General features: G+C 32.5%; 2 protein-coding genes across 2 annotated transcripts; both read right to left on the bottom strand.

Moving 5' to 3' along the window:
- Positions 1–442: 442 nt before the first annotated feature.
- LOC141848678 (peroxisomal adenine nucleotide carrier 1-like) lies at positions 443–4,100 on the bottom strand. The gene is made up of 5 exons (XM_074736722.1): positions 3,842–4,100; positions 2,804–3,035; positions 2,562–2,708; positions 929–1,095; positions 443–833 (listed from the first exon to the last, which is right to left on the bottom strand). The coding sequence occupies exons 1-5, from the start codon at positions 3,988–3,990 to the stop codon at positions 572–574; spliced, it is 957 nt and encodes a 318-aa protein (XP_074592823.1). The 5' UTR covers positions 3,991–4,100; the 3' UTR covers positions 443–571.
- Positions 4,101–5,443: 1,343 nt separating this feature from the next.
- Positions 5,444–21,176, bottom strand: LOC141811824 (chaperone protein dnaJ C76, chloroplastic). The gene is made up of 7 exons (XM_074699883.1): positions 20,886–21,176; positions 18,265–18,345; positions 13,993–14,030; positions 13,021–13,100; positions 6,828–6,911; positions 5,880–5,988; positions 5,444–5,767 (listed from the first exon to the last, which is right to left on the bottom strand). The coding sequence occupies exons 1-7, from the start codon at positions 21,165–21,167 to the stop codon at positions 5,629–5,631; spliced, it is 813 nt and encodes a 270-aa protein (XP_074555984.1). The 5' UTR covers positions 21,168–21,176; the 3' UTR covers positions 5,444–5,628.
- Positions 21,177–22,301: the final 1,125 nt, after the last annotated feature.

Here is a 22,301-nt window from a genome sequence, read left to right as displayed (position 1 = left end):
TGAATTGGATTATAATCAATTATCGCATGATATTCATGATATTCACAATTTACTTGTTTGTATTTAATCAATTATCAAGTATTGCATTTATAATTTCCAAGTATTCATGGTGTAAATATCTAGTTTTAATAAGAAATCGACAACCCCAAGATCTAACTTCAAGTCCAAATCAATCAGATTTGTTTCAATCTTCAAAAGCAACTAGATCTCTTGATGCAGACTCAAAATGTCTATGCATTACCATCCATCTGATACTGATTAGATTGCAACTAAACCAAAAACAAATAGACAGGAGCAATCGATAATTAGGAAAAGAAAATCCTATGGCATCAACAACTCTGCAATAACACCTGAGAATCACACTGCATGATTGATTTATTAATGAAAATCAGAATAGATTCTGAATAATTACTTCTGAAAGTCCTGAGAAATTATTGCTTGAACTTCTACCAGCAGCTATGTGGTTGTTGAAGAAAATCTCTAAATTAAACTGAATTGCCAAAATAATTGGCTGCAACTTTACCAGCTTGCAGTTTGTGATCCAAATTATCGTGGAATATTCAACATGCATCTAGTGGCTCTTAACTCTCCTCTCTGAGGTTAATAGAAACCTTTTAAGTGCAAGCATTGAAATCCATGTAAACTTTGAAATCTTCTCCTTTATCATCAATAGCAAGGCAGAGCTTAAAACAGTTTTAAGAATCTGAGCGTTCAAGCCTTTGAAGAATCCAGGAATCCCCTCGTTTTTCCATATGGAAGATAGTGCACCCATCATTGTCCTAGGCTTATTTGACCCATCTTCTGTATCAGCAGACTGAATCATGACTTTACACCTAGTCAACAAATCATAGGCATTGTTAAACATCATCTTTTATACGGTTTTCAAGTACTTTTGAGAATAAAATTTAGCAAACTTTGCACAGTTTACCTAATGGCAGGGTAGGTCAAAACAGTCGCTACACTCTTTGAGATGGCACCAAGTAGAAACGCTGAGAAGGCAGAAAGAGATGCAGGAGATGATTTTGTGTTTTCTGTTGCAACTTTATTGCTTTGTCTCCTCAGAACCCTCTGTTTTAATTGATCGAATACTGTATACTTCATATTTTGTCAAGACAAAAAAGAAAAGGATCAATATTGAGTTTCCAGCAGTGACTAACCAAGAATAAAATTGGCTCATTCTTCCAGTGATACAATTAAATCAAATGTACTTACTTAAAATTCTTTTATTTACCTTTTAATTAATGTACTGGAAGCTGAGTAGTAATGAACAAAATCAATACAAATGACAGTTATTGGTACAAATTAATACACACTTTATGAGGATTTCAAAGTTTTCTTAAATTCTCGGGTCCAGAAAATAAGAAAGAATCACAAAATGGAACAATATTGCAACCACTAGCCCTGATTAATTTTATGGTCCTTTCATGGTTTCTAATAGGTATTTCAAGGGAATCTAGCAAGTTAGATTTACACAAATTCAGTCAAACCTCTTGGAAAACCTTGTTTTTCTTCTTCTTAATATGAATATAGCAGATGGATGGTGACACAATACCTGTTAGGCACTTAGGTGCATTTCTAAGAATACATTTTCTGTTTCTCTTATATTCCTTTATGTTCCATAAAAAACATTATCTAAAGAATAAGCATGTTCATGTGGAACACGTCAAGAAAAATGGTCTCAAGTCAGAATTCTTGAGGATGGGCTTCAGTTAAGTCAAATGAACACTGAGGTTGAATAAAGCATTGTGGTTGTTTCAGGATTTATTAGGGTACTTTCAAGAACATTCAAATAAGAATATTATGAGCTGATGCATCAGGCATAAGGGGTAGCTTGATCTTGGTGGATTCAAATAAACAGTACAAATTCCCATGATTCTCGGAAAAGTGCTTGTTCATATTATCAACCAACTTTGGAAATGTATTTTTAGACAAAAGAAAGTTCTTTTCTATACAAGTTGAGTTCATTTAATCACCAAAGAACACTACAATAATCTGATCTCATGGACATTAGTCATAGGTCGAGCAATCCAACACCACAAAAAAAAAAAAAAATCTAGTCACAACCAAGCTATCAAACACTACCCTTTTTATGAATGTCAGTCTTGCATAATGCCATTAGATGAAATGATAGAGTCACACACAAACCTTCTAAAGTTACACAATATATTAAATAATCAATTATCATTAATTCTAAAGCGCCATATTATTCTCTTTTTTTTTCAAGTTTTATTTTGCAGTTACCACATCAAACAACCATTTTGTTCTGTCAAGGGAAAGAATCTCCAATTATACTCTTACTAATTGATATCCAGGAAGAGAAAATAAATCTTAAAATGTTTTGAGCAGGATGCATTCTGTATAAATTGTTCAATTATATTGGAATCTATTGTAAGAACAAAAAGAAACTTTGCAGGTGATATCACAGAATCCCTCTTATTAACCATTTTGGCATATCTACAACAACATAAACCTTGTTAATAAGGTGCATATGAACTATAGTGAAGATCAGAGTATGCACAGAGACCCCTATCCAAAATGCAATTTCAGATATTTAATGTTACCTGAATTGCAGGATTTGCTGTCAAAAGGAGAGAGATCCCTAGGCCATCATAGGCTTCAATCCAATATCCTTCTGAGAGAGTTTCCCATAATCCTTTAGACTTCCCGAAGGCACTAGTTTGCATTCTTGAAGATGCTGTATCAAGGGGCTGGAAAGATGCAAAACATTCATCCATCAAAATTCAGAAACTAACGGCAACATAATTTACTAATGTCAGATACATATAGCAAACAAAGTTCCTACTTGTGTTACAAGAACAGTGCAAACCCCAGCAGCAGCAGCAACAACCAAATTTGCTGTAGTTCCAACAGATTTAGCGCCACTTTGTTTCAAATGAAACCGTTTCAAGTAGCTATAACTATAAAAATAAACAAATTGCGAGATGAAAGATTGCAGATTCTTGGTGCCTAAGCCTTGGTATAGAGATTTATATTGGCGTTTGGAAATGGCTTCCCACAACACGTCGGAAAGGTTCCTGATTATGCCACAACAAAAAGCCAAGTCAAAACATTGTACTGAATAAGTTGAATTTACCAAGATAATCCAGAGAAAAATAAGAAATCTACAGAATCAAGGAGATTAATTTCATTTCCCACTTTGCCTATTGAAACTTGGTTATGAAGTGAATCTCATGGTGTGTTTTATCATTGATTCAAGGATGTGAAAAGAAAGAATAATAGCAAAGACTATGGTTCAGAACAATTTTCTAAAGAAAGAAGGTTATCACACCTTTTTTGACCAGTGTATTTAGCATCCGAAGGTTTCTGCAGAAAGATTCATTTATGATGAAACCATCCCCCATCACCTGTTTTATCATAGTGACTCATTCCTTATTTCTAGATTTTCAGTCGTCTTCATTTCTAACTAAGATAAAGATTTATTAGAAAATCAAAAGTAGCTATGGTCAAGAGTTAAGCGCTAAATCCGAAGTAACAGAGACTCACTCTTCTTCAGGAATGAGTGTTTTTTTTCCTTAAACAAGATGACTAAGTTGGAAAACCTGATCGAGATCTGGCAAGAAATATCTGGAAATTAAAATTTTTGAATTTTCAAGAAAAAGATGAGAGCAAAAGAGAGAAGCCGAGCAACTCAGAAGAGATGGAGCAAGCGGATCCAGACGATCAGACGCACAAAGCACGGATCTAGCTTGAGATCATACGACCATGAAGGACAAGGTAGGAGATCAACTTGAAAAACAAGTAGACAATTGAGCGACAAGAAGAAATCATCCAAGTAAATCTTTGTCCTCAGAAAAGACGAAAGAGAGAGAGCGAAGGTGACCTGTACTTTCCCTGGCCGTGTGATCGGACCTCAGCCTGGAACTTGGTCTTGCAGGTATCGAGAGGGTAGAGCGCGGTGGTGCTCACCAGCGCCCCCACCGCCCCCGACGTCGCCTCCGTCAGCGACTCCCAATCCAACCCCTCCGCCATCTCTCTCTCGCTTGCTCGCTCGATCGATCGTCCGCCTTAATCACTCGCCGCCGCTCTTCGCTTCACATCTCTCGCCAGAGATGGTGACAGGCGCCGAGCAGAGCGAGTCGTGACGGAAGTGATCTGTGAGTCACGCGGTCGCTAGGGATTATTGCGGATCAACCCTCCATACATTGTAAATTCATGATCTGGGCTTAGCATATTTTCAATTTGACCATAGATATAATTATTGCAGATCAACCCTTCCATACTTTGTAAATTTATGATCTGGGCTTAGCATTTTTCAATTTGGCCCTCAATATATTCAATTTTCCAATTTAACTTTAGTTTTAGATATGCTGCTGTGGGTCTATAAAGCCTGAAAATGACCATGGAATAAAAACATTACATTAGCATTGTAAAGATATTATTAATATAAATACATTTCCTTCTAGGTATTATCTTTTAAAAGAGGTAATTAAATATATTATACTTTCCTTTTCAAAATATTATTTAAAATAGATCATTAAATTTTTTATTAATTTTTATTTAATACCGGCAAAGTATTTTTACATGCCTATCTAAAGAGACATTATGTAACTTTCTAAATATAAAAAATAAATCATAGAATAAAACATTGGTGAAACAATATTGGCATTGCAAAATCCTCAATTGAATATAATTTACATATTTAAACACTGGATAAAAATTAGATACCTAAAAAATAATAATAAGGGAAAGAATCCTCAATAAGATTAAAAATATAGAAGAATAGAAATTAAAAATTCAATGATAAATGTGTGATTTGCTATATATATTGTGTTTATATTTAATATTCCATTGCATACTAAAACAATTATAAACAAACAAAGCAAATGATTCATCGACTTTTCACTCCCCCTCTACCTTTGATTCGACAATTTATTATTTTATAATATTTTATAATTTGTGATAATCTTTCAAATTTATAACTCCCCACATAGAATGTCTTTGTTAGTGCCTATATATATAAACGGTCTAACTCAACCCTCTACTTATTTTCACAATAATAAAAGATGAAATTCACCGTCCCAACAATCGATTCATGACTATCTATGAAGAAAGTAAATCAAGAAACTACAATTGATCACTACAAGAGATAACATTGCCTCAGCTTCATCGAGATTTGACCCTTGCCTACTACAGTAATCTATTCTGCAATAACCAACTATGCATGTCCAGAGCTATTTATTTTCAAAATGAACTTAATGTTAGATGATGAGCTGACCTTAAAATATAATTTGAGGTCATAATGAATGCTCAAAATCCAACAAATAGTTTTAGTTGACCTTGAGCATGTGAGTTGCACAGCGATAACCTCTACGTGGAATATATTCCTGGTGATAGAAATTAATTATTCTGGGGAACCCCCTCTGCAAACTACAAGTTATACACCTTGTCAGTAAAGAAAAAACATCAATCCTACTCTGATCTATTTAGATGAAGGAGTAAGTATAAGATTCGAGGAAAAGATAATGATTTTCTGCCTGCAAGTGTATATTTAACAAAACAAGCTGATCAGAAAGTAAAGGAATGCACCGCACAAGAAATTGCATCTACATACACATTTTTGTTGTACTTCGTGTAGTCGCTATTGTGGAAGTGTTTTGCAATTCCAATTCAGATCCAGTCTACATATTCGGTCGAAATCTTTGGCTTTCTTTTGGGCTTCTGGTACCTGTTGTTCTCAAACTTTGCCTTGGAGAGTAAAGAATCAAGTAGAAGTGTTTCAGTTAAGTCAAATGGGGTGTTCAAGGCACTGCAAGGATATGTGAAACAAAAATAGTCAACAGAAGTCCAGAAGTAATTGCTAAGTGATTTCTTATACGAGTTAAAAGAGGATCCCAGCTTTCCTATTAAATTTCATTAACCTCTGGAGTATATCCTCCAAGACTGCCCGTTGAGCAGGCGTGACATAGTGTATGCATCTCCTTGGGCACTGTCCAACAGCGAGCTGGACTCGGTAGTCATTGCCATGGTCTGAGAATGAAAATTAAAAAAACAAGTAGAAATAAGTAGTTAAAAAGTCTCCTTTTGCATGTATCCGGATATGTGCATCAAGGATGAGAAATTTTGATACTTGACAATCATACTCTGAGTGAACACACCCCATCCCTATTGGTCTTGTGTTTGAAATTTTAAGAAACAAATGCACTAGATGGTTCAGATATCTACATGTATCAAACACTTTGCAGTGACTTATCTATATCAGTATCAGTTACTGATGCCCAATTTCGAGCGACTAATATCACAAATGTTTTTATTGGTTTCTTTCTTGGTGGAAACATAGTATCAAATGTTGAAGTGACAACAGAACTAGTTAAGGCAGTATGAGATTTGGGAATAAATTTAAGATTTCTATTAACTTTTGATTTTAAAATATTTACATTTTTATTTAATTTTAAGAGTTTAAAAAAGTTTTTTATAGATTTTTAGGATAAGCTAGGTCATTATTTTATAAAAGAGGTTGAATTCCTTATACCAACCATTACACAATTTGATCTACTGCTACATTGTCCACAAGGTCTATCACAACTAGGGATTGGCTACAACAAGGCCAACCTTAACCAACCATTAAATCTAATCGTCTGCTTCTTTTAGTAATACAAATTGTAAAATTTAATTTCTTGGGAATAGAAAAGTTTGTTATTAGGAAGCCAAATTTTAGGCACCAATAAGCTAGTTGTCCTGCAGTTCATATGCCAACTATAGTAACTTCATGTAATTCTAAAAGTTCCATGCCTATAAAATAAAATTATTAGGTCTGGAAATTCAAATTCTGGGATGTGCAAAATGTGGCAGAGACTATAAAGACTGACCTTGCGAAATAACACGGGCCGTACCATTCTCAACACAGAAGGCAAAGGCCTCAGGTGCTGTCTTAGCACAAGAATATGGACATCCTGCAAATAGGATATTCAACTAAAAACGTCATTTATCCAGAAAAATACAAGGAAATTTATTAAATAATTTAAGGGAGTTCAGAAGCTAGGGAAGGTGATGCGGCATGAACAAATTGTGCACAGCCCTTGAGGGATGGAGGAAAAATTTTATTGAACTCAGATGAATCAATACAAGGAATTCCAATCCCTTTATAGACCGAGAAAATGACTGAGTCTTTGTAAGAACACAACTAGATTATTCCAAACCTGACAAATCATTTTATTAATGACACAACTATCAATGCACATTCTCTAAGAATGATCTTTTTCGATGTAAGTAAATACAAGGACAACATTAAGACTCATGGTTTCTCTAATAAAACCTTTCCCTAGGAATCCTTTGATTCTCCTATTTAGTTCAATGCGTTCTTAGGAATTCATGTTGTAGTGTGGAAGACTTGGCAATTGTAATTAGGAACAAGGTCAATTGCATGTTAAATTGTATGCAAAGGTGGTAGTTTGCCAGGTACTCCTTAGGAGTTGCATTCAGATACTTATCTAAGATCTTCTAGGTATAGAAGATGGTCTTCTAGTGAGTTTGTGGAGGCCCTTGGCTGCTAAGGCTATATCTTCTAGGAATTCCTGAGTGCTTTCTTTTTTTGTTCAAATTGGGACTATGTAAGAAGGTGAAGGGGTTGTCTTAAACACTGGGTTGGCTTAGGTTTTGATTCAGCTGAGTCAAGTTTGGTAAGTAAAACTTGATGTTTTGTTCATTATATTTAAAGATGTAAGTGTTTTATCTCCCAAGATGAGTTACATAGAAATTGTAAAACTAAGGATAATAAGGGCAACACTCACGGGAAGCATGCCACACTAAATTTTATTAGTGTAAGAATTCATCTAAAGTGTTACCAAACATGTCTGTAATGCCAAGAGAGAAGTTTGGTCGACTCACCTATTTTGTAGGGATTTAGGTGAGGTTCTAGCATGAATTGAAGTTAGGTTTAAAATTTCAAGTTGTGTGCTAGAGTTTCGATCTTTGATCAAAATGATATAATTTGTATCATATCATAACTTGCCGATATGGTTTCGATACTTAGTTAATTGAATTATTAATAATAATATAATTAATTTTACTTGATCAAAATAATAATTAATCATGTATTTAATAATTAATTAGATTGTGAAGACATGTTTAATCTTTTGTTTATTTTTTTTTAATTAATTTTATCACTTAAGTTTTTAGAATTACAATTAAATGTGTTTACAACCATTTAGTGTTAATTTTTATCTTTAAAATTCAAGTAATTTCAAATAAGGTTTAAAATTTTGAATCATGTTAGAATTTTGATTTATGACCAGAATGATACAGTTTTGATACCGAATCATGTCGTGCATACTTTTTAAATATAAAATATAGTATAAGATTAAAAACTATATTATATTTATAAAATTATATTATAAGATTAAGAATAATTTGGTTCAATATTTAATCAAAATAATAAAATATTTTATAAGATTAAGAATTAAATTATATTTAATTTTTTCATATCTCTGGAAAACATTCTTAGTTGAAAAAGGAAAAGAAAAATTCTTGTGAATTAGGGGAAACAAAGAGGAATATTAAAAGGTAAATAAACAAAAAATCAATGAATGAAAGGGGAAAGTAATAAAAAAAGACACAAAGGGAAAAGGGGAAAAGAATTAGCAGGAAAGGAAAGAAATTAATAGGAAATAAAATAAAAATGAAAGGGGAAAGTAACCAATCAACAGGAAAGGAAGAAAAAAAAATCAAAGGAAAAAGGGGGGAAAGAATTAGTAGGAAAGGAAAGGAAATAGTAGGAAAGAAAATAAAAATGAGAGGGGATAATAACCAATCAGGAAAGGAAGAAAAAAAAGGAAACAAAGGGGAAAATGGAAAGGAATTAATAGGAAAGAAAAGGAATTAGTAGGAAAGAAAATAAAAGGGAAACATGGGGAAAGGAGAAAAAAAAGTTATAGTGAACCACCTGCTACCCAACCCTAATCGGCTCTCGCCATTATCATTTGACATTGGTAAACTTTCTATTTGCTTATCCTCATTCTCTTCTCTTCTTTGGTTTTTGTTGCTCTATGTTGAATCTGGTGTCATGTCAGTTGATGGACAGAACGATAAATTTCATCCATACCGACTGGCACAACACGAAACTTTAAAACTTGATTTCAAATATGAAGGACTATATTTATGTAACTATGTAAAATTTATTGGTACAATAAAATTCTAAATAAACCAAAAATAATTTAAGTTTTGTCATTTAATTTTATTTTGATTATTTATTCTAGATAATTATAATTATTAGAATGAATGAAAAATAAAAAGATGTAAAAATTTTCAAATTTTGATAAATGACATTAAAATTTGAAAATAGAATTTTTTTTTTTTAAAATCTTTGTCTAATTGACTTACTTCTACCGCAATTATAATTGCAATCATAATGTTTTTTAAATGATATTCTCAAAACAAATTAAAATTAAAAAGATATTTTTTATTTAATTAAATAAAATTTGATTTTATTAAAGTAACCTATAGGACCATAGTTGTTTGTTAATGTTTGTACTATAGTTTGTTATTACTTGTTCACATAATCTCTTAGTCCCTTTCCACATTTTAAAAATTAAATATGAAAACAAAAATTCACCAATATTGAATATCAAATTTTATCATATTTATATTTTAAACTAGTTTTTAAAAATTTTATATTATTACTTAAGCTAAATGAAAATAATATTTTAAATTTTATCATTGAATGAAATTGGTTTAGGGTTAAATTGATATGATGATTAAGATGAAGTGAGTTCAAATTGGACTAAATTTGGATTTATTTTGATCCAATTAAAATTAAACCAATTTATAAATAAGATACACAGGTACAATCATATTTAATTAAACTAGTTGTATTTTTATAAGGTTATGAATTATTTACCTTTTCATTCTTTCTCGTTCAAAGTGCACGCTAGTAATCGCTATCCGCCACCGTGCTTGTCCACAGACGCTCACCGTCCATCGCCCACCACCAACAACCACTCGCCCACAACAGCCACTCATTTCGATAAATTATTGAAATTTAATATTACTAGGTACGTGAAATGTTTCCTATGCAGCTATGTCAATCATGTTAAAAGTAATGTTTTATAGCAACACTCGACACACCTTAGCATGCTATAATGTAGGTCAAAATTATTAAGATAATATTTTTATTTTTTCTAGCTTGTATCCATATAAGATAATGTTAGTATATAATTGTTTATCTCTCTTTTTTCATCTCCTACCTCCACCTCCAATTCTCTATTAGCACCATACATCAAAACACTGACACAATACCAAAGCAGTATTGTTCCAATCAAAGATTAAAACTTAAAATTTTGAACCTTGCTCAACACCTACTATCTATCTTTTTCACAATGGAGTTCAATATGTTATGTTAAGAGCAAGGTTTAAAATTTCAACCCATGTCGGAGTTTCAATTTTGGATCGGAATAATACAGTTTCGATACCATATCGTGTCGTGCTAATACAGTTTCAATACTTTTTTAATTTTTAAATATAAGTGAATATTAATTAAAAATTAATTTTATTAATATTTGATTATTAAATATGCTCACTATTGATATTATATTTTGAAGTGTTGAGTTTATATTTCAATATTTTCATATAAGATAATGCCTATTAAATTTTTGTAAAAATTATTTTAAAAAATAAGTAACTCACAAAATTCAAAACTAAATCTAAAATTATAAAATTATTTGAAAGACTCAAAGATAATTATAAATTTATTTAAGGTCTTAAATTATTTTTTGAATGTATTTGTAAATGTTTAAGTTTTTAAAATTTATTTGAAATGTTTAAGAATTATATTTTTGAAAAATATTTAGATTATTTTAAATTCACATTCAATTTTCACATATATTGAAAATTTTAAATTATTTTATTAATTTTTAAAATTATTTAAAGATTCTAAAATAATTCTTAATATTTTGTAACTATTATTAATAATATATTATTTTTATAACTATTATATATAATTAACAATTTCTTTATAATAAAAAAGTACTTATTTAAAAATAAATAATTTAACCTTAAAAATGTGACAATAGCCACGAGTGCCGAGATCCTGTGGAGGTCACCACGGGGTGAGACACCCTCCGCGCTCCACAGAAGGTTGCGGTCACGACACCCTCCACATCCCCGAGGGTCACGACACCCTTCGCGACCTTATAACAACTTCACAAGGTCACTGCAAGGTCGTGACAAACTCGTGATTGTAGTACGGGTCGGGTATCAGTGCCGATTCTACGCCGGAACAATAAATACCGCCTGTTTCAGACAGCACAAACCATGGTTAAGAGTTGACAAGTAATGAAATTTATAATATATACAAATTAAGTAATATAAAGGTACAAATGAAGCACTATAATGATACTAAATTATACTATGAAAGTATGACAAGCAAGTGAAAAATAAATAAACTAAGATTTCTGAGAAAACTAGGTAAATGTAGAAAATTGATAGAATCATGCGCTATATGGATCCTCGTATGCCATTGGACTTGGTCTTCTACTATATCCTCATTTATATTTTAAATGAATTTTATCTTGTTTTATCATTATTAACCAAGTCTTTTTTGATCTTCCTCAATTAATATTTATATTTATCATGATCTCACATTACCTAACTGGGGCATTTATTGATCACCTAAGTACATATTCATAACATTTTAAATGCATCTCTCAAAGTTTTCCCTCAATAGGAGCAATCCTAACTTTCTCTCTAACATTCTTATTTTTTTATCTTGTTCATCTTCGTATGTTTCCACATCCATCTTAACAAACTTATCTTTGCAACTCTCATCTTCTACTCTTGTGTTTAATTCATAGTCTAACATTCAACTCCATATAACATGGTAGGTCTAACTACTTTTGTTTTTAAACTTTTTGTTAAGCTTCATAGATACCTTCCGATCATAAAAAACACCTAAGGTCTTCATTTCAACCATCCTACTTGTATCTTCTGTAAAACATCTCTATCAACTCCTCCATCCTTTTACAAAAACAATCATAGATACTTAAATCTCTCATCTCCATATATTCCGTCTTTACTCTACTAAGCATAAAATCGTTTATTTAAGTATTTCCCGCTAAGATTGAAGTTTAGCATTAACTTCTTCACTTGTCTCGTTGACCAAAATAATATCCTTGACAAACATGTACCATGGTAACATGTCTTAGATGTGTCCACTTAGTTCATTCATGGCTACTGTAAGAAGATATGATCTTAGAGTTGATCCTTGATGTAATCATATCTTCATAGGAAATACTTTGGTTGATCCACCTGAAGTATTCATTCTTATTATTATATCCTCATATATATCCTTAATTGTTTCAATATACCCTACACAACTCTCCTCCTTTATCCCGACTTGAGACTAGCCATGGCGGAGTGTTTCACCATGGACGAAGTTATGTTGAAAATTGATAACCAACTAAATTAAATGGAAGTAATTTTCAACGAGGAAGGATTTTTACCAAGGTAATGCAAATCTATTCTCTTGCCCAAGTAAGTTGTGCAAGTGTCCACATGATGATATCTTCCTCAAAAGTGCTTAAAATCTAGGTGTTGTACCTTTACCTTTCAGCTAAGAGCTAATTTGTAATTTCACAAATTAGCAAAATGTCATATCTTAAATATTTAGAAGTGGGGAACGATGGCTTGAGGAATTAGAGGTTGTTGTGCATGAGTAAGGGAGCAAAGGGGAAATCAAAATAAGAATTTGTCTATGATACTATTTGATGTAGCAAGACCAAATCGTGCTACTAAATATGAACTCTCAATGAACAAAGAGGAAATTTTTATTAAACTGAAACATGAATGAATACAAGGAATCTAACCCCTTCTATAGACCAAGAAAATAACCAAGTCTTTGTAAAAAGACAACTCGATTATTCAAAATCTCTAACAAATCTAAACAACTCTTTTAAAAATTAGATAACAAATTTAAATAACTAAATTGGTAGTAACATTAACAACCCTAACTATGTCACAAGAAGTATCATAATTAGTTATTTACTTCAGGAAACAATTATCAAAAGATACCTTTACCAAAGCATTGAAACTCATTTATGAAAAGATCATAAGCTTCACATTCTGGTTCTTCAAAGGGATCAGTTCCTGGCCTACAGGAAATTTTCAATGTAAGAACCAACCTCAAAATATTGTCATATTGATTCTCTCTTGACAAGAAAGTTAAGATACTATGTTATATTAGCAAGTTATTGCGACTATCAGATTTCAGGAATAATGATCTGATAGTTAATTTACATTCATGCAACATTACTTGAATATCATTAGAACATTTAGGTTCACAGGAATAGATGGTAATTCTATTCCTAATAAATCCTGACAAAACAGTTGTGCCAGTGTTATGCTACAAAATGAATATAGAATACCAATTTAGATAGAAATGTTATTTGATCCTAGTCTTGCCTAGTTACATATTTAATTAATAATATCTATATTATATGCTTATTCTGATATTTTGAGTTAGTCTCTTTTGAATCAAACTTTTAGTTGTAGGGATATTCTGGTCTTGTAGAAAGAATTCATTGTTTATTACTTGTGCAGTACCTGCAAACCAACATAGGAAAGAGAATGGAACTCTAATTCTATTACATTTGTTGAATACATACTAATAGCATGCTTGTAAATGATGTTTGAAGAAATAGGCAACAAATCTTGTCTGCTCAATTGAATGAATACTGAATCTAGCATAACTGAAATTAATAAATAAGAGGTAATTATGTGCCCGTTTCTTTCAAAAGGCATATCCAATAAGGATATAATTTTTTTTCTTTTATCAACAATAAGAAGATATGAATAAGTAAAGGATAGTAGTAGAAATCAGAAATAACCATGTATCAAAAAGCTTAGCAGATCAAACAGTTTAGTACTTTAGTTATATATCCTTAAGTAATTAAGAGACAAATAAAGCCATTGTGACATGTTAACATGAATTTTCTAACAGGAGTTGCATGTAGATAAATTTGGTAATTTGGAACTCAGCTCTACCTTAAGTAGGGCTCATCTTGGTGTTTTTCTGACAATATCTGCAATCATCAATATAAAATCAGTTAATGGTTATCTTTTAGATTATAAATACACTATAAATTGTTATATGGAAGAATAGATTGAATATATAATACAAGTTTTTGATGATGGCATTGTACTCACAAATGCCATGCAGTTTTAATGGACCTTATGAATTGTGTTCTTGGATTGGTTTGTAATTATACTCATTGATGATTGTTATCTCAGATTAGCTTTGGGGACCTTGTGGAAGGAAAAGTTGTACGCCAAGTTCTCTAAGTGTGCTTTATGTCTTGCTCAAGTGAGCTTTTGGATGCACTTAGTGTCCAGGGATGGAATTTCAATAGATCCTCATATGGTGGACATTGTCACTAGGTGGGAGCGACCAAAAGTCAAAAGTTTTCTAGGCCTAATAGGTTACATGTGGTTTATGGAGAGCTTCTTGAAGATTGTCATGCCCTTGATTTGTTTAACTAGGAAAGGGGTAAACTTTATATGGCATGAGGCATGAGAAGTTGTTTGCAAGAACTAAAGAGACTGATAAGTGCTCAAGTCTTAGTAGTGCCCTCAAGGAGTGACGGGTTGACCCTTTTCACCAACACGTCCATTAAGAGTTTAGGCATAGTCTTGATTCAACACGATAGAGTAGTAGCTCATTTATCTTGCTAGCTTAAAGAGCATGAGCAAAACTCCCGATTCATGATCTAGGATTGGTCATCTTCTTTGTCTTAAAATTTGGTGACTATGATCATATCATTAGTTATCATCTAGGGAAAGCAAATGTAGTTGTAGAAGCTCCTACTAGGAAGTTCAGAGGTACCTTAGCTCGATTATGTGTAGTGGTGACATACGTAGTTAGATAGTTTTCTGAGTTGAATTTGGTCAAGATTATGCAAATGCAGAAGGGAATCTTGGCTAGCTTGGTAGAAAGTCGCCTTTGGTAGATCAAATTTAGAGTTGTCAATCAAATAACCTTCTTGCTAATAGTTTACATGGAGTTAGATCAAAAGGGAAAGCCGAGTTTCCCTCGAGGAAGAGATTCAAAGTTGATTCCAAGGCAAAATGTGTGTTTCGAAAGCTCATGAGGTTAAGGAGAGATTATTGGAGGAGGCCCACAAGTAAAGATTTACAGTCCACCCAGGTAGCACTACAATGTACTGGAATCTTAAAAAGCTCTAATGGCAGTAGGGAATGAAGTGTGATATTGTAGAGTTTGTAGTTAGGTGTTTGGTATGTCAAAAGATTAAGGAAGAGCACCGGATTCAATTAGTTTGTTACAAAGGTTACCAATACAGGAGCGGAAGTGGGAGGATGTCATGATGGATTTTGTCAAAGGCCTTCTAAAGTTCCAAAAGGGGTGAGATTTGATCTGGGTGATAGTGGATTGGTTGACCAAGTCAACACACATTCTACTTATTTGGAAGACATTCCTTAGACCACCTAGCTAGATTAAATTGCAAGGAGATTATTAAATTGCATTGCATGGGGTGCTACTGAGAGTGATTTCAAATTGAGATCCATTGATCACTTTGAGGTTTTGGAAGCCTTCAGGGAGCCATGGGGAAAGAGCTGAGATTTAAAACTCTTTTTCACCCTCAACCTGAGAACAATTCAAACACTGGAGAACATAATGTAAGTGTGTATTCTTAATTTTTGCGGCACTTAGGAAACCATCTTCATCTCATGGAGTTTGTTTACACTAACAGTTTTCATGTTTCGATTAGGATAGCACTGTTTGATGAATTTTATGGGTGAGCCAGTAGATCCCCAAATCTTTGAGAAGAAGCAAGAGAGCGATGCCTATTGGGGTCTTAGTGTGGAGAGACATAGAATTGGTTTGGTTGATTAACTGACTACCCAAGCTGACAGAAGAGTTATGTAGACCTTACATGTTGTGAGTTGGAGTTCATTGTGGGTGACCATGTGTTTCCTCGTGTTTTGCCTATGAAAGGGATGAAGCAATTTGGTATTAGTTGAATTAGCCTCTAGGTTTGTGGGGCCTTTTGAGATTTTAGAGTCAATTGATGCAATGGCATACAAGTTGGTTCTAACTCCCTTTTTGGCAGTGTTCATGATGTCTTTCACGTGTCAATGCTGCAGAAGTACATTCTTAATCCCATGTATTGGAGAGCATGTCATTATGAAAACCATCGGATTGTCATCCTAGATTGTAAGGAGCATCAACTGAGGAATAAAATCGTTAGATAGGTGAGAATGAAATGGCAGCATCACTCAAATATCGAAGCCATGTCAAGATGATGATATGCCATATCACTACCCTCTTTTCATCAAGTAACTAAAATTTGGGAACCAAATATTAATTACGAGGGGAGGATGTAATATTCCCAAACTTTAAATAGCTGATAAGTAATATTTCTTTAAATGCTTAGTTGATATATTATTCCCAAACTTTTGACACTAAGCTTGCAGCCATATTTCTGAAGGCCTAAAGGAAGGAATGAACAGCTACACAAATTGCATAGATTGCATAGTCTAAGAACAAGAAACACAGAGGTTCTAGAATTATAACAATCAAATGATGGAGCAAAAGAGAGGGATGGAAAGCTGCAGGAGATACATACTTGCAGCCGATACTGGAAGGGAGGGAAAGTCATGCGTAATAAAATCATATTTTATAGGGGTGGTAATACAATAATAATGAAGGAAACAGAAAAGAGAAATGCATATATGGAAAGTGCTAAGATAGCATTATATCATAGTGAATTGGAAAAATATCTAAGATGAATTGGGAAATAATCGAAGTTGAATAAAAGAAAAAGACTGTCCTTTAACATTAATTGCTGAATAATTGCAACATAACCAAGAGCTCAATGGATTTAATCTCTTCAATGTTTACTACTTATCACCAATCACATGTTTGTAGGTGGTCTAGTGTATCAATAAAGAAGGTTTAAAGAATCAAACCTTGTTGTATCCAAATAGAAGAAAATCATTATTCAACTGTTTAGATTCCAAATTATTCATATTAATTCCACATTTATTTGGCTGTATTCTCCTCTTTTTCTTTGTATTGCATGCTCACTATAGCTAGTAATAAATTTCCCTATTTAAATTTGTTGTTCATTAGTTTTGTCCTATGTTACTCGGACTCTCATATGAGTACCCAATACGAGTATGGATCCATTCAGGTGTCAAACATGAGATTTTCTCAAAATAAAGACAAAGGAATAGGGCTTGTCGAAAAAGAATCAAATTTAAGGGATACAACAAATCTTAAAATAAAAGTTAGGTAACTTATAATAACTAATATAACATAATAAATATTACTTAAAATATAACATAATAACTTATAATATAATTTATATAACATAATACTTTGAGTTTGATTTATATAACCTTAATATCTAATATACTACCATATTTGACTTAAGGAATATAACTTATATAACAATATAACGAGTTGCAAATACATAACTATGTTATATATAAACTTGTTAGCTAATATATAATTTAACTATATCATATAAATTATAATATAAGATCTAATGAATATAACTAAATACTTTTACCCCTAACCCAAATATTGATTGTTTCAATCTTTCTCATGATGCGAAGTAGAGACCCAACACGACATGAAGAACTCATTCTCTTGATGCAAAGATAAGAGACGCCATTGGACTCCATGAGAAGCGGCAAAGCCTTTCTCTTTCTTTCCTAGTAACACTACTAGGGTTATCCTCCTCCCTGTGTGATGCCAACAAACTCAACTTCTCTCCCTCCTACACATGATACCGCCAAATCTGCTACCTAAGAAGCCAATATATAGGTAAGCTTCCTGCATTACTTCTTCTCATGCTCTCACAAAGAAGTCCAACTGGTAGGACTTGTTTTGTTATACCCTTATGTTAAGACAAGTACAAGAAGCACAAATGCCCAGTCTAAGTAACAAAGAGTTTTGTCTCTATATAAAATTAGTCTCTCGCCCTTTTCCCATGTCAACTAAAGGTACAAAGCAAGTTTTCCTCCTGTTATATATTTATAAAGCTTCATGTTCATAGAAAATGGTTTTCTCTTCTCTTTCCCATAAGCTTTTAACTCTTTGATTCTAGCTTTCTGTGATTTACAGAAAATGTTTTTATGGAATTTGAGAATAATGGAAGAAGATTGATCTGTATTTTCTTACACTGAAAAAAATGATGCACATTTTCTTGTCAATTTTTCTATTTCTGTATCATCAGTTGGAAGACAATATCTCAAGATGTACTTTTGAACACAACAAAAATTATGAATTACCTCATATGCCTTTATAACACGTTTTATCAACGTTTCTGCTTGTCTCTTGTCCTTAGACAAATCTGGATGAAATTCCTTGACCTGAAACAGGAAATATTTCCTAATCAAACCTTATCAATTAAGCTATTTTACAAATTCAGATATTCTAGACACTAGAAGGCACAAATAAGTTTAGATGTTTTCCATGGAAATAATTTAAAATATTTTTTAAAGAAATAAATTATCATACAATTGCAATGAACCAAGTCATTTGGATTAAGAAATGAGCCATTGTAAAGTTATGGTGGAGAATATTATATTATTAAAACTTGTCAAAACTAGAAATATTACGTGATTTAATTCTAGATTTTGAGATGGGCAGTCAGATAGGACATTCACAAAGATCTTTTAAGACCTTGTGCCTTAAACCTGGGTCATAGTTGGGATGCACATTTGCACTTAGTTGGGTTTGCTTATAATACCAGTTATCAGTCTATCATTCAGATGGATCCATTTGAAGTCTTTTATGGAAAAAATTGTAGATCACTTGTATATTGGGATGAGGTTGGTGAGAGGAAGCTCACTGGTCGTGAGAGAGTGCAAAGAGATGCAGAAGTAGTAGACTATTCAGAAAAGACTATTGACAAAATCAATAAAAGAGTTACACTAATTGCTACAGAAGAGGTCTAGAATTCAATGCAGGCTTTCATGTTTTCTTATAAGTGTCTTCAACAAAAGGTGTTATGAGATTTGGCAAAAATAAACATCTTACACCAAGATTTATCAACCCTTTTGATATGCTTTAGTGATTTGATTATGCCACTCACGAGTTGCTCTATCACTTGCCTTAGTTGGTATTCATGATGTATCTTATATCTACACCAAGGTTTAAAATATCGAGCCGTACCGAAATTTTGGTCCTAGACCGAAATGATACAGTTTTAGTATCGTATCGTATCATACCAGTATAGTTTTGGTATTTTTAAAATATAAAATACATTAACTAAAAATAAAAAATTTAATCTAAATATTTAAAATATAAAATATAAAATATAAAATAAAATATTTTTAAAAAATAATAGGATAATTTTGAGTCTTTAATTAAGTTTATTTAAATTATCCCAACTATAACTAGAAGTTAATTAAAATTATAAACCTAAGTTTAAAAACCCGATCATTCCGTGCGACCGAGGCATGCACAGCTCGAGCGATGCCTCCGGTGGCATTGCCAAACCCAGGCGGCGCCTCCGGATAGCATCCCGACCAAAACCGTTGGTGCCTGTGCCAATGTTGGTCCGCTGGCAGAATGAAAAATTTTGCTGGTATCGAGTAAAACAGCTCAAGTTTCAATCCTTAATCTACACATTGAGAAAATGTGTCAAACTCTTCTCACATTAAATCCTATCAACCACTTCAATTGTGAGAAGTTGCTACATATATAGAGCAATCCATTCAAATTCTAGAATGCAAGGTTCCTATGTTGTGTAATAGAAATATTCCCTTATGAAAATGATACGACTATTATCATCCTCCATCAAAGAAGTTTTATGTGTCGCGGAAGTTACTTTCAATAAACAATCAACTTACTTCACGCCTTATATAGAGAGAGAATTCCACATTAGAAGATAAGGATGGAAATTTCTTACTTAACTTGTCATTACTTCCAATGTCTAAGTCAATTTCTAAGTCTATATCAAATCCTATATCAAATCCTATTTCTGAACATAAGCATGAATCCCAACTATGATATTGAGAATGTGAGACTTGATAAGGTATACTTAGGAAGAAGATAGTCATCCCTGAACTAATGCAAGTACAAGAATCTAACCCAGAATCTCAGAATAAGTTTGATATCAAGAATGCATTTTTGCATGAAGAACTAGAGGAAAATTTTATATGGAGGTCCCACCATGATATAGAAATAATTTAGAAGCTCATATTGTATGAAAGCCAACTTAAGCAATCACTACGAGCATGATTTGATTTACGAGAGTTACAATTGCTATGGGGTGTCGATAAAGTAAAGGGGATCACACATTATTTATTAAACACTCTTCTTCGAGGGAGTCACAACGCTCTTAGTATATATAAGAGTGACACAGGAAATGACATGACTCACTCTAAACAAGACATTTTTATCTCTCAATAGAAATACACAAATCTCTATAAAGAAAGACAAAACAGCATGCAAGGCAACAAGTACTTCAACAAACCCAAATCTCAGAGTTGGAATCATAGAGAAAGATGTCATAATAGATAAGGAAATGTATCAATGGCCGGTAGAAAAACATATTATTTATATATCTCATACACAACCAAACTACCATACACAGTGAGTGTGATTAGTCAATTTATGCATAACCCAAAAAAAAAAGCTCATTTGCAAGCAGCTCACGGAGTACTACAGTATCTCAAATGAGCAGAGGGTATTTATCAAAAGAAATGGAGGTTTGGTGCTAGATCTTTTACAAATGTTGATTATGCTAGGTCAGTGGTTGACAGAAGGTCAACCACCAGATATTGCACCCTTTTTTTTTGTAGTAACATCATGACATGTAGAGCAAGGTTAATGTTGCAGTTGTTTCTACTCATTCAAATAGATGATCAAGTGATAGCAAAGAAAAAATGCGAGATGGAGTCACCCGGGCACGGAAGGCGGCTTTGAGCTCGGCCTGGGAGCAACCGGCAGGGTCGACGCCGAGGACTTGGTACGGGGAGGCCGTCGGTGACGACGCCCAATCGACCCCATCTCTTTCTGCGCCGCTATTTCCGGCTCGACACTTGAATCTCCACGACCGACACCGCGGCTCCAAGTGTAGTTTGGTGCGGTGCCGGGGCGAAGAAGGGCTCGTTCTGGTCCCCGTCGCCGCGCCGAAGCACAGGGAAGCCTGAGCCGACATGGAACACCTGGCCACCACGCCCATGAAGTAGCTCGGGTCCGAGGATGATTAACCGTCGAGTTGGTCTTTCGTTCCTATTTCTGAGAAACGTTTGGTTCTCAACATTTCAATTTATCTCCGCATTTCATGAGCCACAAGTTATAATTTATTTATATATTATTTTTAAATAATTAAATATATTTAATTTCTATTATCCATTTAATTCTATAAAAAAATTTTATCGATTATCAAAATAAATTAATAATATTAATATTATAAATTTTTAAACTTTCCAAAACGTATATATCTTACCTGACATTTAAATTTTTATTATCTAAAGAATCCATCATCACACATTATAATTGAGTCAATGGATGAGAAAATTTGTCATTTAAAATTTTAATATATTATAATATTTTTATATGTATTAACTGTATTTTTTTAATTATTTATATAATATATATATAATAACTTTGAGTGATTTAATTTTATATACTTTTTAATTTTAATAATTTTTCATTTGATTGAATGTTATAAATAAAAAATGAGTTTTATTATATATAAAATTTATAAACTTTTTATAATTAATCACTGATGAAAATATTTTATAAATAAAAATATTAAATTAATATTTCCTACACACAAGATACCACAATTTGCTAGGATACTTCACTCATATTGATACGGTCGATATTTATGAAAAAAAGGACGGAAGTCTGTCTCACAACATAGTACTCATTTCAATATTAGAATGGTCTTACAAGAACAATGAAAATTATAAAAATTGACTGTCAATATATTATTATGAGCGTTTTAGATGTATCCGATTAACGAATTAGAAGAAGATCATCCACCTCTAAAATAATATAAACAAATTCAAAACACAATACAAACTAGTATAAGCAATATATGTGATTCAACAAAATCCTAAATTCTTATTCCGTAGCTTATAATGCATTGGTTAATGACTCTCAAAATCTCTTTTATCTTTCTCATTTTCAAAACTCTTTCAAAAGTGAAAAATCTCTTACAAGAATTATTATTTATAACAAATATAAGAGAATATAAAAATAAACAAAACAAATATAAATAAATAAAAGATTACAATAATAATGCATTCTCTTTTGCTTGTTTGCCTTTCTTTGAAATGCATAGAAAATGGCTCAAGAGTGTTGTTGA

This window comes from Curcuma longa, chromosome 17 (assembly GCF_044706935.1).
Source record: "Curcuma longa cultivar G26 ecotype Majalengka, Jawa Barat chromosome 17, ITB_CL_G26_1.1, whole genome shotgun sequence".
NCBI classification, from domain to species: domain Eukaryota; kingdom Viridiplantae; phylum Streptophyta; class Magnoliopsida; order Zingiberales; family Zingiberaceae; genus Curcuma; species Curcuma longa.
The sequence above is the reverse complement of the archived record's forward strand: the minus strand, read 5'-3'. Positions and strand labels throughout refer to the sequence as shown.

Bases quoted from the DNA above. Each gene is read 5' to 3' on its own strand.
- LOC141811824 (XM_074699883.1), bottom strand. From the start codon at position 21,167: ATGGGCGTGGTGGCCAGGTGTTCCATGTCGGCTCAGGCTTCCCTGTGC. The intron at 18,346-20,885 runs GTGACTCCATCT...TTCCTGTTTCAG, and splicing joins AAGCCGCCTTCCGTGCCCGG to GTCAAGGAATTTCATCCAGA. The intron at 13,101-13,992 runs GTAGAGCTGAGT...AATTTCCTGTAG, and splicing joins CAAGATGAGCCCTACTTAAG to GCCAGGAACTGATCCCTTTG.
- LOC141848678 (XM_074736722.1), bottom strand. From the start codon at position 3,990: ATGGCGGAGGGGTTGGATTGGGAGTCGCTGACGGAGGCGACGTCGGGG. The intron at 2,709-2,803 runs GTAGGAACTTTG...GCATCTTTCCAG, and splicing joins GCACTGTTCTTGTAACACAA to CCCCTTGATACAGCATCTTC. The intron at 1,096-2,561 runs GTAACATTAAAT...CAAAATATGAAG, and splicing joins CAGCAAATCCTGCAATTCAG to TATACAGTATTCGATCAATT.